This window comes from Sinocyclocheilus rhinocerous, unplaced genomic scaffold, assembly GCF_001515625.1.
Source record: "Sinocyclocheilus rhinocerous isolate Xijiao unplaced genomic scaffold, SAMN03320098_v1.1 scaffold1243, whole genome shotgun sequence".
Lineage (NCBI taxonomy): Eukaryota > Metazoa > Chordata > Actinopteri > Cypriniformes > Cyprinidae > Sinocyclocheilus > Sinocyclocheilus rhinocerous.
Window position 1 is genome coordinate 1,137,631 of NW_015626033.1, and position 13,154 is coordinate 1,150,784.

General features: G+C 38.6%; 1 protein-coding gene across 2 annotated transcripts in view; it reads left to right on the forward strand.

The window, feature by feature from the left end:
- cunh10orf71 (chromosome unknown C10orf71 homolog) overlaps positions 1 to 11,561 on the forward strand; it is a 28,750-nt gene extending 17,189 nt beyond the window's left edge. For both annotated transcript variants that reach the window (XM_016511204.1, XM_016511196.1), the window contains exon 2: positions 1,273 to 11,561. In XM_016511204.1, coding sequence (XP_016366690.1) covers positions 1,395 to 10,859 — 9,465 coding nt within the window. In that variant the 5' untranslated portion in view covers positions 1,273 to 1,394 and the 3' untranslated portion in view covers positions 10,860 to 11,561. The remainder of the gene's footprint in view (positions 1 to 1,272) is intronic.
- The last annotated feature ends 1,593 nt before the right edge of the window (positions 11,562 to 13,154 follow it).

Below are 13,154 nucleotides of genomic sequence, written 5' to 3' on the forward strand. Positions count from 1 at the left end.
ATGCAAAGTATGACATATTTCTAATACAATATAGCTTTAATAAAACATAATGTACATCCAGTGTAACCCTAACAGTGTAATTTATTATTGTTTTCATACTACTAAGCAAGGATGTAACCAAATGTAAAAAAATAAATAAATGTAAATGTTTAAGAATCTATCGTTGAAAAAAAAAACAAAAAAAACGGTTGACCATTATTCTGAATATTAAGAGGATGTTTCTGTGGTGATTACAAGCCCTGTATAAAAGTAGCATCAGTAATTTCCCAACTGCTCTGTGAAGGCAGGACAGTCAGGGAGAAGAATAAAAGAGTTATGTGGACTAGATGAATCAGGCTCAAACAAATAGCCTAGCGTATTTCGCTTCAGTAAATAAAATGAATAATATTATTATCATCTAAAGATTTGACTGAAAACTTCTTTGATGTTAATCATTCAGACACCACTTCAACTTGAAGTAATAATTATAATTAAAATCAGTGTGTGTGTGTATGTGTGTATGTGTATATATATATATATATATATATATTATACTAGAACAACACCGAGAAAAGACATTCCAGAGGTATTCTCACTTTCATTCTCAGTCTTTATTTTTACTCACATGTGTTTAAATTTGTAACCACACTGATGTGGGGGAAGTATTTATAGCTATTCCCCAGCAATTAGCAAAGAATTGGCATTACATTTGTTGTACTGAATACTGCTCTGCATAAAAGACAAAATATTAAAAGAATCCATATTTAATTATATTTATTAAATTTTCAAACGTTAAACATGCCTTTTTGTAATATGTAACGTCAAAATGTGTAAAATGAACAGTTCTACTTGCTTCAAAACATAATAACATTTTAATCTAATCTAATATCTAATACTGGATGTAATGCTTGAACCAAATATTTATATAATTCTACCAGTACTACCACTGAAGTCCATGTGCAGGGTATTCCAGTGGGACCCATTTTAGCATGTAAGCAAGTGTCAGAGAAGGTTAATATGTGATCCTGTGTAAGAATGGGAAGCAGTTTCCTTCTCTAAATATACTTCACATGATATATGCAGTATGCAAGGCAGAGGTGCGGCTCAACTCACAAATGATCAGATTTAAAGGTCAAAGTCTCAGATCTTAGAACAGTTTGGATGTCATACTTCATGATAAAATCTGAATTACTAGACATCTGAATCACTCAGCAATAGCAGTGTGATTTTCAAGAACTCTTGTCGAAAACTACAGTGAACTACAAGTTTATGACATCTCTGATACTTTTGCAGGAAAGGAAGGCATTTTGATCACCTCTTAGAAGGTGAACTACTTAAATGCAAGACACCCTGCGTCAGCCATCTCAAGACTGACAGTAACAACTGTGCCCTGTCCATGAGAGTGAGTGCTTGAAATGAGCTCCCTGGAAAAGCGCCACACAGGCCAGCGGGGAAGCATGCAGGGCCACCGCAAATACTCCGATGGCTTCAGTGACACATCCAGCAGCGGCAGCTTTATGGACGACACAGACAGGGAGGTCAGCAACCTCACCGATCGTGCCTTCAGGAGCCTATGCATTGGAGAGGAGGCCATTTACAATGACTCGGAATTCTCCTCGTCTCCTACTGAACGACATAAGGCGTTTGCAGAGGAAAACCAGCAAAAGACAATCTCCCGAGAGGCATTTTCATACAGCGTTCAACAATATGGGGAGGCAGAAATACAAACTGAGATGGCCTCAACATTCCAGCATTCCTATGTGGATGTAACGCATCAGGAACAGGCTTTCAGAGAGGGAAGCTTGTCTTATATGAACAATGGCTCCAAGGAGGTGACGTGGCAGCAGAGCAGGAGCACATCCAGAGTGTCATCTCTAATCAAAGCCTTTAGTTCAGGGGAGTGTTACCAAGACAGTGGGACATGTGACGTTATTCTGGCAAGGGATAGATATAGAGACTTTGGCAGTGAATCATGGGACAAATCAGCTATGCTAAACATCCAGCGGGAACTCTCTGAGTTCTCTTCAGGATACCAGCAGAATTTTAAGTCAGGCCCCTTTCAGTCTTACAGAAACCATTTTTACACATCCGACGTGGCTGCCGCCGTGGCACAGATGGACACAACAATCCTGATGAAATCTTCGAAAAGTAAGTTCAAGGCACTGAACTCTACAAACTGTTTCTTCCATAGTGAATTCAGCCCCTTCCAGCTTTGGGAAGAGTACAACAGGTTTTCCTTCCAAAGTACGAATGTGTCAGGGTTTATGTCGGCTAATGAATTCCCACGATGGTATGATTCTCCCATATACAAAGAGCTAAAAGACAGCCACAGAATTCCAAACTCTCCATGTGAAAGTAGGTGCTTCAATCAAAGACAAATTCAGGACGTTGTGGCTAGCCAGCGCTCCAGGTCCACGGTTGTCCAGAAAGCCTCTGCGATTGAAAAGAGGTGCGAATCTGAGATGGCTTCCAACTATCCGCCTTGGAAGAAAAACAATAACTTTGTAAGGAACAAACTTCCAGGCAACCGGCCCTCCACAGTCTCTCCTACCAATGAGAGAACATGTAGGCCGGATTCAAATTTGTTTAGCAATAACAAAGTTACACATGAGATGGTGGTCGAGAGCAACTTGCCTAGCAGTGTGACACCGTTCAACATCACTCAGCTCCTCACACCGGTTATTCACACAAGACAAGAAACAGAGACGTCTGAGATCCTGCAGTTTGCACACACTCCTTCGGTTTCTGATTATTCTTCCCAGGGTGAAACTGACCCTAAACTTCAGACTGATGTCAAACATCTGCGTGACAGCTACAAATCTAAAGCTTCAAGTCTGCTGTTCAACCTCAAAGACAACCGAAAAAGAGTCAAGAGTACATACAGTCCCACAAGATTTAAAGGGCTTGAAATAACAGATCGAAATAAGCAGACCTCAAAGCTGGAGGGCCGAGAATCCAGATTTTCAGATATATTTGTATCCCAAGAAACTGTTCAGGAGAATTTGATTGGAATGGATGCACAAGCCTCTTGTAACCTAATTCGAGAGCCCAGTGTGGCTCCTATCACCCCTAAAGATTATACCGATGGCTTTGGATCATATGATAATTTGACATTAACTTCACCTCAAATTCAGGACAGAGTCGCTAATTACAAATCGTTCTGTGGAAGTTCAGAGGGTTGCTCTCCCAGCACAGATCCGCTGGCTAACACAGAGCTCTCAACACACAATCTTTCAGCACAGGATAAAAGCTCTCTGACTTCAGAAGGTCAATTAATAGACCTCAACAGTACTTTTATTCCTGCTAGGCCAGAAATAGCAAATGTGCTTCCAAAGGCTTACCTACCGACACCTTCTCTGCCTTCTCAAACATCAGAGCGATACGGCCAGAGTGATAACGCAAGTCAAAATGATCTAAAACAAAGAAAGGACTATGGAAGAAAAACATTTACTGAATACAGTCAAAATGAGGCTGTTAAAGAAAAATGTCCTTGGGACCAGATTGGTTCAGTCAAGGAAACAGACGGCAGATCTGAATCACGGCCATTTAGAGGAGAAATAGCAGCACTGATTGAGATGGACAAACAGAGAAAGGCCACCGCTAAGCAATATTTTGCCAATGACAGCTATTCTGTCCGAAAGGAAACATACATGCAAAAAGTGAATGAAGACATTAAACTTGGTCGACTTGCAAAGGAGGAAGAGAAAGAGGTCAGGGAAGATACAATATCACCCAGGAAAACACCTTACAGTGAAAAATCTATACATGACAACCAATTTAACACATTTTCAAAGCCTACTGAATCATACGGAATACCAAAAAACAGTCTCCAGAACAAAACATCTCCTCTAACGGAAGTTTGTGGTGGTTTACAAAGCTTCAGTGTCAAAAATGATTTTGTTAAAGGAGTACCAGAGCAAAATTCTTCTTTTAACACCATGGCGACACAAAATACATTTGATCAGAGAGCTCATGCACCTTTACAAGACTATAAAGGTCAAAAGAATGAAGGATTGTACTCTTATCAGCCATACAGGTATGAGCCTAACAAACAGTGGCACATGTCATCAACAAGTGAAGATAGACACACTAAGGAAAATGTATGGACACAGAAACAATCAGAGATGGTTGAACAATCTGGTGCCAAGAGTTATACAATCTACAATACATCTTCAAGTACACTACACACACTTCAAAATGAGTTTTCCACCAACAATGCTGCACCAAATCCTGCTTTGCAGGATAAAGATTCAGTCGTCCCAAACATTGACACCTCACATCAAAATAATACAAGTTTACCAACTAAACAAGATGACAGGTTCAGCATTAACGATATTCTTGCTGTTAGAGATAATGAGCAAGCAAGAAGGTTAAGAGATAATACATTTGTTTTCGCTAAATCAGAAAACCCACAAAATCCAATTAAATATGATACAGCTGAAAAACTAACCATAACAGAGCCTGTAAAAGAGCAAGAACAACAAGGCTACAAAGTGCAGGATATTACAAGTCCATCACCTGGTTATGTGAGAAGGGATTTTCAAAATACAAATGAAACAAATACTAGCACTGACAGAAAAGACAGAACAATGAGTAAAGATACTGACAAGGTCACAACAAGGGTGCTTTCTTACAAGGAAAGAGGCCAAAGTAAACAAGAAATACTGACGTTGAAATTGAAAGCACATGCTCAAAAGGAAATATCAGCAATTAAAGAAAAGGGACTTGCCAAACAAGGCATTCTTGCAAGAAATTCAACAAAAACAAGAGGGACTATCAATAATGATGGTCAAGAAGGCCATTCTGTAAAGAAGGAAATCACAGCAGACAAGCTGAATCATTTGTTTCAAGATATCACTTATTCCAGTGTAACCCAGTACAAAGAACAAATTAAATTGCACAACGATCATCCCAAGAATAGATCTCCACCATCAACGGAAATACAACCTCTTCATTTTGAAGATAATCAGAATGCAGTCTCAGAAAATGTTGAGGATGAGAATGTAAAATACAAACCTTTGGCTATAGAAAGGCAGAAAGACAAACATCCAGCTGATGATAAAGAGGTGAAAGAAACTCTGGACAGAAGAGCAACAGTGGAAAATAATGCCTATAAAAACTACCAGCCATCCAGAATCTCAGAAGATAAACAAATAAGTATGACAAGCTCAGAGAATATAAACACTAATAAGGAATCGGCAAAGCAAAGTCATGAAATGTCACCAGATGAATCGATGTCAGGTCATTTGACAGCTGCAGTCGAGACCTACAGAGAGAACTACACTTCCCATAATCCACCTGCACTGCATAATGAAAAACAAACAATTCAGCATGATCAGAAAGAAAATCTGTATGGAAGTAGACAGAGTCAGAATACTTCCTCTGAAAAAGCTGTGACTAAACCTACTGATATAATCAAAGAAGACTTACATGTTAAAAGCAATGAAACTACAAAATCAAACAGCGGTTTGAATAAAAATTCTCTATTGGGATTGGAGAAAAACACACCCAGAGTTGAGGAAGCTAATCTACATCTTAAAAGTAAGATTACTGCTGCCGTGGAGCGGTCTAAAAATGAACCAATCAAAAATAGCTCTGCGATTACAGCTAGTCAACTGACATCCTCATCAAGTGACATGAAGTTTAAAAATGGAATTCCACCTGCTAAACGACTAATGGAACCTGCCAAATCAGAGCTCACCTCAAACCTTCAACTGAATGTAGATCCAGAGCAGCTTATAAATAGAACCTACAAACACAATGCTGGGGTCAATTCAGATTCAGAGGTGTCATCAACAGATAATACAGTCAGAATCAACCCTGGACCAACAAATAACCTGGCCTCACAAAGAACCAGGGAGCCAGAAACACTAAAACCTTTTAATAATGATGATGGACAAGCATTAATAAACAAAAACAATATAACACAGGAAAATGACTTGGCTAAGCAACAAAACAACACTCCACAAGTAAAGGCTGTAGAAACCACCTCTCTAAACCAAATGGTGGAGAGTCACCCAAAACCAGAAACAGATGAAGAATTACTAACACAAATAGCTTCAGCTGAAGCAAAAGCAAAAGAAAGCTGTCAGCAAAAAGAACTCCATCAAGATGATGAAAATACAAAGACTCTGTTCTCATTTAACAAGAATGAACTCCCAAGAAGCTATCAAAGTATGTCAAGAATAAAAGATGATTCAGAAGTAGTAAATAACAGTCAACAGAAAGAGAAAATTACAGAAAGTGCGAGCTCAAAACAAGATCAAGGATCTCCCAGACCATTAGACATATCACATGACAAAAACAATCCACAAAAATCCACAGAAAAGTCTCAAGAAGTGAACTCGACTAATTCCAAACCCCAAAAATCAGTTGAAGATGCACTAAAACCAAATGTTTCCCCCCAACATGAAGTAATAGTAGAGGAGGATGCAACTCAAAAGAATAATACACAGCCTGTTTTAACACAGAATATAGAATCCACAGCAGAGACATCAAACGTCACTATTCTTACACCAAGCAATGACAAACCTAGAGAGCAACCCATGATTTACAGTATTTGTGTCTCAAGCCAAACAGAAGCAGTTTCAGATGATGAACCTATGATCTACACTATTTGTGTGTCAAGTAAGTGTCATATTGATGAGCAACAAAATCCGGTAAAACAAGAAGAGAGTTCTGTTGAAACTGAGAAATTTGTGAAGGATGAAAGCTTTTGTATTAAAAACAAGAAAGTGGAAAATGAACATGATGCCGACAGACAGACTGAAGTTTTTTCAAACATTGAAGTAAAAGACGACAAGATTGGAAAGTGTGAACCGCAGACAACTACAGATAAGTCAAGCATCACAGGAAGAATCTGTACATCATATGAGGACCTCTTAGCTAAATATGGGTTACCGGTCAGAGATTATGATCATCTCACATCAAAACATATGCAGGATGAGAGAGAACAAAAAGAAAAGGAGGAGACTGAAACTCACCTGCCACACAAATCAATAAATCATGGAATGAACAGACCTCTGCCTTCCAAAGAGAAAAGCTCAGATACAACACAAACACGTCCAGATGACTCCAGACAGGTTTCTGATCAGCAAGCATCCATTACAAGTCAACCTTTAAAGGGGGCTGAGAGCGAAATCAAGCAAGTAAAAGTGCAACACTATGATACCACATCAATAACTCATTCCAGCAACATGGCTGAAAAGCAACAGAGTACACCAATAAGTACACCAAAGCTTGGCCATTCTACAACAGATGCTACTCTAATACAACAAGATCAAGATACTCACATTGGACCATCAAGGCAAAGTAGGGGAAATGATATTGAGTTGAAGGAAAAGAAAGTTGAGGAGCAAGTGAGAAACACTGATAAAGTGCAAAGTATGAAAATGAAAGGAAACATTCTTGACGATTTACCTAATTCGAGAGAGTCCCCAAAGAAAACTGAGACTGTATCCCTGACAGCTAAACAACCTACAACAACGGATGAATCAACAAAAGCAAAAAAGAATGAGGTTTTAAAGGCACCCATTTCATCCATGGCAAAGGATACAGTCAACATTAAACTCATTGAAAGTACAGTTCCCGAAATGACGATACCCCAAGCTAAAAAGAAGCCTCAAAAGGTGGAAGGTGAAGGCAAAATGTTTAATGATACTGATACATTTACATCTCAAAAGAACAAAATACATGGAAGAGAAACATTTAACTCAAAAGTTGAGAAAACTGTGCATGAGACAAAACAAAAGGATCCTGTAATGGCTATGAAACATGAATCTGTCTCAGACAAAGATGCTCAAACTCTGCGAAAGAATGTAAAGGGGGACGAGAAAGGAGGGGAGAAAAGGTCGCAAGAGAAGTTACAAGTTGAATTTAACATGAGTAATGAAATTATAAACAGGATGAAGATGGTTTTAAAAGATGGCACTGTTAATAATTATAGGGATAAAGTTAGCAGTATTGGTGAGGATGTGTGTACTGTTGTAAAACAAGACCAGGCCTCTTTTGAAGTCCCCAAAATTCACTTAGAGGACATTAAAGTGTCTACAGAGGAAGTGTCATCAAACAAGGAATTCATGGCAGGCCACAAAAACCAACATGAAGTGATAAAGAAGGAAAATCTGAAAGGAAAGAAAGGAGCTGTCGTGACTGAACTTGTGGGTAAAAAAGACTTTACAGAGCAAAAGAACTTACCAGTGAAGCCCCTTACAGTCCAAAATGAACCCAAAACTGTGAATAATATGAAAGGGCACACTGAAATGGCACGGACAAATACACATGATGTTGGAAAAGAAATCACACCACTTAAGAAAGACAGCCCAAGTAAATTAGAAAAGACAGAAATTAATCCAAGACAAGGAGCAGTTGGGACTCAAGATATAAAAGTCTATGATAATAAACAACCTGCACTGAACAGTGACAAAAGGAAGAAAGAAGACACTGTATTAAGTCTGAGTGGTCAAAATGATGGTAATTTGAAAGTTAATGAAAACAGAAGCATCCTCAGAGGAAAGAAAGAAATAAATGTTGAAACTACGGCGACAAAACAGGCTGATCAGACTAATACAAACCAGTATCAGTCAGAAACAAAAGGAAGTGCAAGATATGAACAAGAGCATGCTCAGTTAAATCAACAGGACACAAGGAAAGAAGGTATATTATCCAAACCAGAGGCTACTCAGAAGAACAAGAAGGTGACAAGACCAGAAATATCAGCTATCGCGGACTATGCTAGATTGAAAGTTATCTCTGCTGAAGACGATACAAAAGAGCTTGATATATTCCCCAAAATGGACTTCTACAACAGTTATGATCAGCCAGTTTTAGGAATTCATAAAGACTTGCATGGAAATGTGTCGGATATAGGGGGAGACTGTAAAAGAGACCGTATTTCAATGGAGAAAGGTCAAAATCTCAAGCAAAAAACATCACAATTTAAAAAACAAACAGAGAAAGAGACATTACCTCAAAAACAAGACCACTTGATTCCCAATACAGTTCAACTAAAACCTGTATCACTGGTAGCTTCAGGTTCACAAGATGAAGCTGCATCAATGGGCACCCAACCAAGGGCTCTAACAAATCATAAAGAATCAAACACTAAACCAACTTTCATGGAGCATCCAAACAGAGGAGAAAGGAACAAAATTTATCAGTCCAAGAATCCCCAAAGTGTACCATTGCAAGTCGAAGGTACAATAAGCAGATCAAGACAAATGACTCATGACAAAACAACTGAAAAGGGCAATCTTTCTCATTATGGAAGACAAGAATCTCTTGCAAACTTGTCATCGTCTGGCACTGTAAAAGCAGCAGACAACCAAGTAAATATGGCAGCACCACCTGGAGAAGAAATGGAAGAACTACAGTATTATACAGTGAATGCTCTTGAAACTGGAATAAAGCCAAAAGAATCACCTGAACCACCTCCTCCAAGTCTCAAAATGTCTCAAAACACAGACTCAGCTGAAAAATCAGAGAAAGAGAAAAAGGAAGACAGCTCGTTTTTGCAAAGTCTAACAGACTACGGTAAATTTCATGCGACAGGACCGCAATCCAACTCTTCTTCTCCAGCCATGGGGAAACCCATCATGTTCAGAGTAAAGGATAATACCATCAAAACATCATCTGTGACCAAAACCGTCAAGCCACGCTTTCACAGGTCATTTTCTGAAGACTTCAGGATTGGCTCCCCAAAGGAACACTTGACTGGTTCAGAGAAAGAAGATGAAATTCATCCCAAAGAGTCTGCTAACCCTCCAGTCTTACATGAACCAGCTGTTGCTGCCCATCGGCTCCATAAATTAAAAGAGACTCTCCACAACAACTTGCCCTCAGCAGAACACGCAACAAAACAATCAAAGAGCCATCAGAGAAGGAGCCAACGTTTTGAGGAAGAAGAAACTCGTTCTGTCATCAGCACAATGTCAGAGGATGTGGAGAACTGTGCAGTGAGCCTCACAGATGTGGCCAACATAAGTTTGGCCTTCATGCCCAAGCATGACAGTTACAGAGACACCTACCAAAGGCCTGCCTCCGCCTGCTACGAACGACCAGAGTCAGCCTGCTATGAAAGACCAGAATCAGCCTGTAGTGATATAAGGCCACTCGGTAGACCTCCAGTGGTGCCCCCAAAATCTGAAAAAGCTCTTCGGCGAGCACAAAGACTTACAACGAGGCGTATAAAGAAGGCAGAGACCCCCAAGATGGCACCTGAAAACCAAGAACAGCTAGAGTCCAAATCAATCAGAAACGTCTCCTCTTCACCTTCAGACATACTGTCAACACATCTAGCGGTACAAGCCTCACCTCCTCTTTCACAGTATGACATCCAGCCAAATTACACCCCCCCTGCACACAGTACAGTTGCCCAACCTTTCCCGGTGACACAGAGAAAACTTTTGCAAGACCCAAACTCAGGGCAGTACTTCATGGTGGATGTACCATTACCAGTTAAGACGAAGACATTTTATGACCCGGAAACTGGTAAATACGTACAACTGAATGTCCGTCAGAGGTCTCAGGGTGCTCTAACACAGCCAGCATCGTTGGAGATGTTGAACACTCCCTACATGCTGTATCGTGGGTTTCTGCCAATGGCTGCATCTTCATTACCACCCTTGAGGTCATCATCCGAATTGTCAACACCAGCAGACAACCAGGATACGCTTGAGAGAGGTGGTGAACCGTGGAGACAAAATGTTCAACTGCAGAATATCAACAGAGATTCCCAGCAATACCCTGATATGCTGTACGGGTCACATGAGCAAATTCACAATCCATCTTTGTATGCAGAAAACAGTATCGACAACATTGAAAGACACACAGATATTATAACTATGAGTGAATTAGAGGACTTTGCAATGGAGAGCACATGACGAGTAAAGTTGGTTGTTTAGATAGGTAAATACCATTTGTACACAAATCTGAATCTAAATGACTCTATATCTAAGCTATTTAAATGTGACTATTAAATAAGTTAAAAGAGTTCTTAAAACTGTTTTTGATTTGTGTTTAAGGATTGCTGTTAACCCTCATTGTGTTTTGTAGCTGAGGTGACCCTAATTGTGGTAGGCAGGGGCTCTTTATTGTCAAAAAAGTCAAGGGAAGAACTGTGAAGCATTCCAATTAATTATGTTGTGTTGAAAATAATTTTGCAGTGTACTTGTTTATAAAACAATAAAGACCATGCCCACAGAGCACACTGTAGATTCAGGGGAAGTATATTTCTAAAGTGACTTTTTAGTGGTAATGCTAAGGCGTTTTCCTTAGACCCAGCCAGAATAAAATTCAAGCTTTTCCAAGTTTTCCAAATGGCCCACACTATGCATGAAAATTGTACACTAAGTTTGTCAGGTTTAAAACTCAGTTTAAGGGTACTTGCCATATTAAAACAACTTTTCTCTTGATGTGCTTTGGCAGGTTACATATTAAAAGGGGGTGGTCTGTCTTTACCTTGCCATGGTTGCTGATGTATGACTATAAAATGATTGCCTTAAAAACAACCACTTGCAATGTACTACTTTTACGGTCTTTCAGAAACGCATTACATCATCATTAAAGAAAGATGTTAAATCACAATTTGTTGGTTGGCTGTTGTTTTCTCACACAGATCCCTTTAAACAGCCAATGCATTAAAAAACATTAAAAAAGGTAAAAAAAAAAAAAGTGCAGGTAATATCAGATGTAAACTTGAGAATGAGCTTCATTGCTTCTTTACCCCAGTGCTGTGATATACTGTATTTGTGGGTTTGAGTGAATTCAGTATCTGCACAATAGACCACTCTAGTGGACACAGGGTGCATTGCACTTTGTATGTACAAACTATATTCTCTAGTAAATCAATCAATTACATGTTACTGATATCTCTATATATGTAATATATATTTGTTTTTTATTTAAAAAATCTGGCTGATAATTATTTTAAAAGTACTATTTCCTTTCATACTGTGAAACTGCATTAATTCAAATGGGCATCATAAATATTCAGCACTGTGTAAGAAAACATTTAAGCATATTCAGATCCATTCTGTCTTATCTTTTCCAGTCAAAATAAATGTAGTGAGTTATTGATCTTTGTTTATGTAAGTGCAGGCCACTATGATAACTGCACAAATGTTGACCATATCTTGACCTATGCAGGAGGCCCATATCTCAAACAACTGGAGCACCAGAGTTTGGATATACTGACAATGTATCATTAATGCAACAAAATAACTCATTATCTTCATTCAAACAGAATTTGAAACACATGATTTGTGTCATTATTTAGTTTAGTTTAGGGTTTTTTTAGGCTTGCTTGGCCTCTCTCCAGTTAATTTGATGTAACAATGCTTCTCATAATAGAATGAATTACTGCACTGAATAATCAATAATCCACGTGCAATGAATGTTATGAACAATCTTCTAAAAATACTATACTACAATAACTCTAAATTACTTAAAACCATCACAGGCCATTTGTTTCTCTGTTTGCTTGCTGTGCGGGAATTCATTTTGGAAAAGAAAAAAAGATTAACAACAGCAACAGTGTCTAAATTGATTTTTCCCCTGAGTTGGGTTTTCTCAAAGTGTAGACATCTTTATCAGCCGATGCAATGTGCACTTACACTCTCTATTGTCTGAGAGAAACATACTGAGGACGACAGCTCACATATGGAGCAAACATGTTTTAGGTTTAGATGTAAGAAAACTCTGATTGTTGTGACCAGTGTCTTGCCTGGTTTTGACACATTGCAAGATAAACTTATTTCGCTTGCTGTCCATGATGGAGATTAAACTCAATGTCTAACTTTCCCATGGACTATTTAACTAATAAAAATTATATAATATTTAATCATTTAAATAGATCTGATACAACATCATTTGCACTTCAATTGACAGGATTACATGAACACACTCCTGTCAAACTACAAATGTCAAAATGTATTAAAAATAATTAATTAACTGAATTAATTGCTCAGTGAAAAAAAAAATTAAGAGTCATATCATTTAGAAAATAAAATAAAAATATTAAGTGACTCATCCTGAACACACTCATTTTGTCCAATCAAAAGCTCTCCACAATGACCATGTCCCGTCCCTTAATACCACATACTTCTGACTAGCACCGGCAAGTAGCTATGCTCATGGCTGTGATGTAAACAAAAGGCTACTGGCGATTAAAAAGGGGA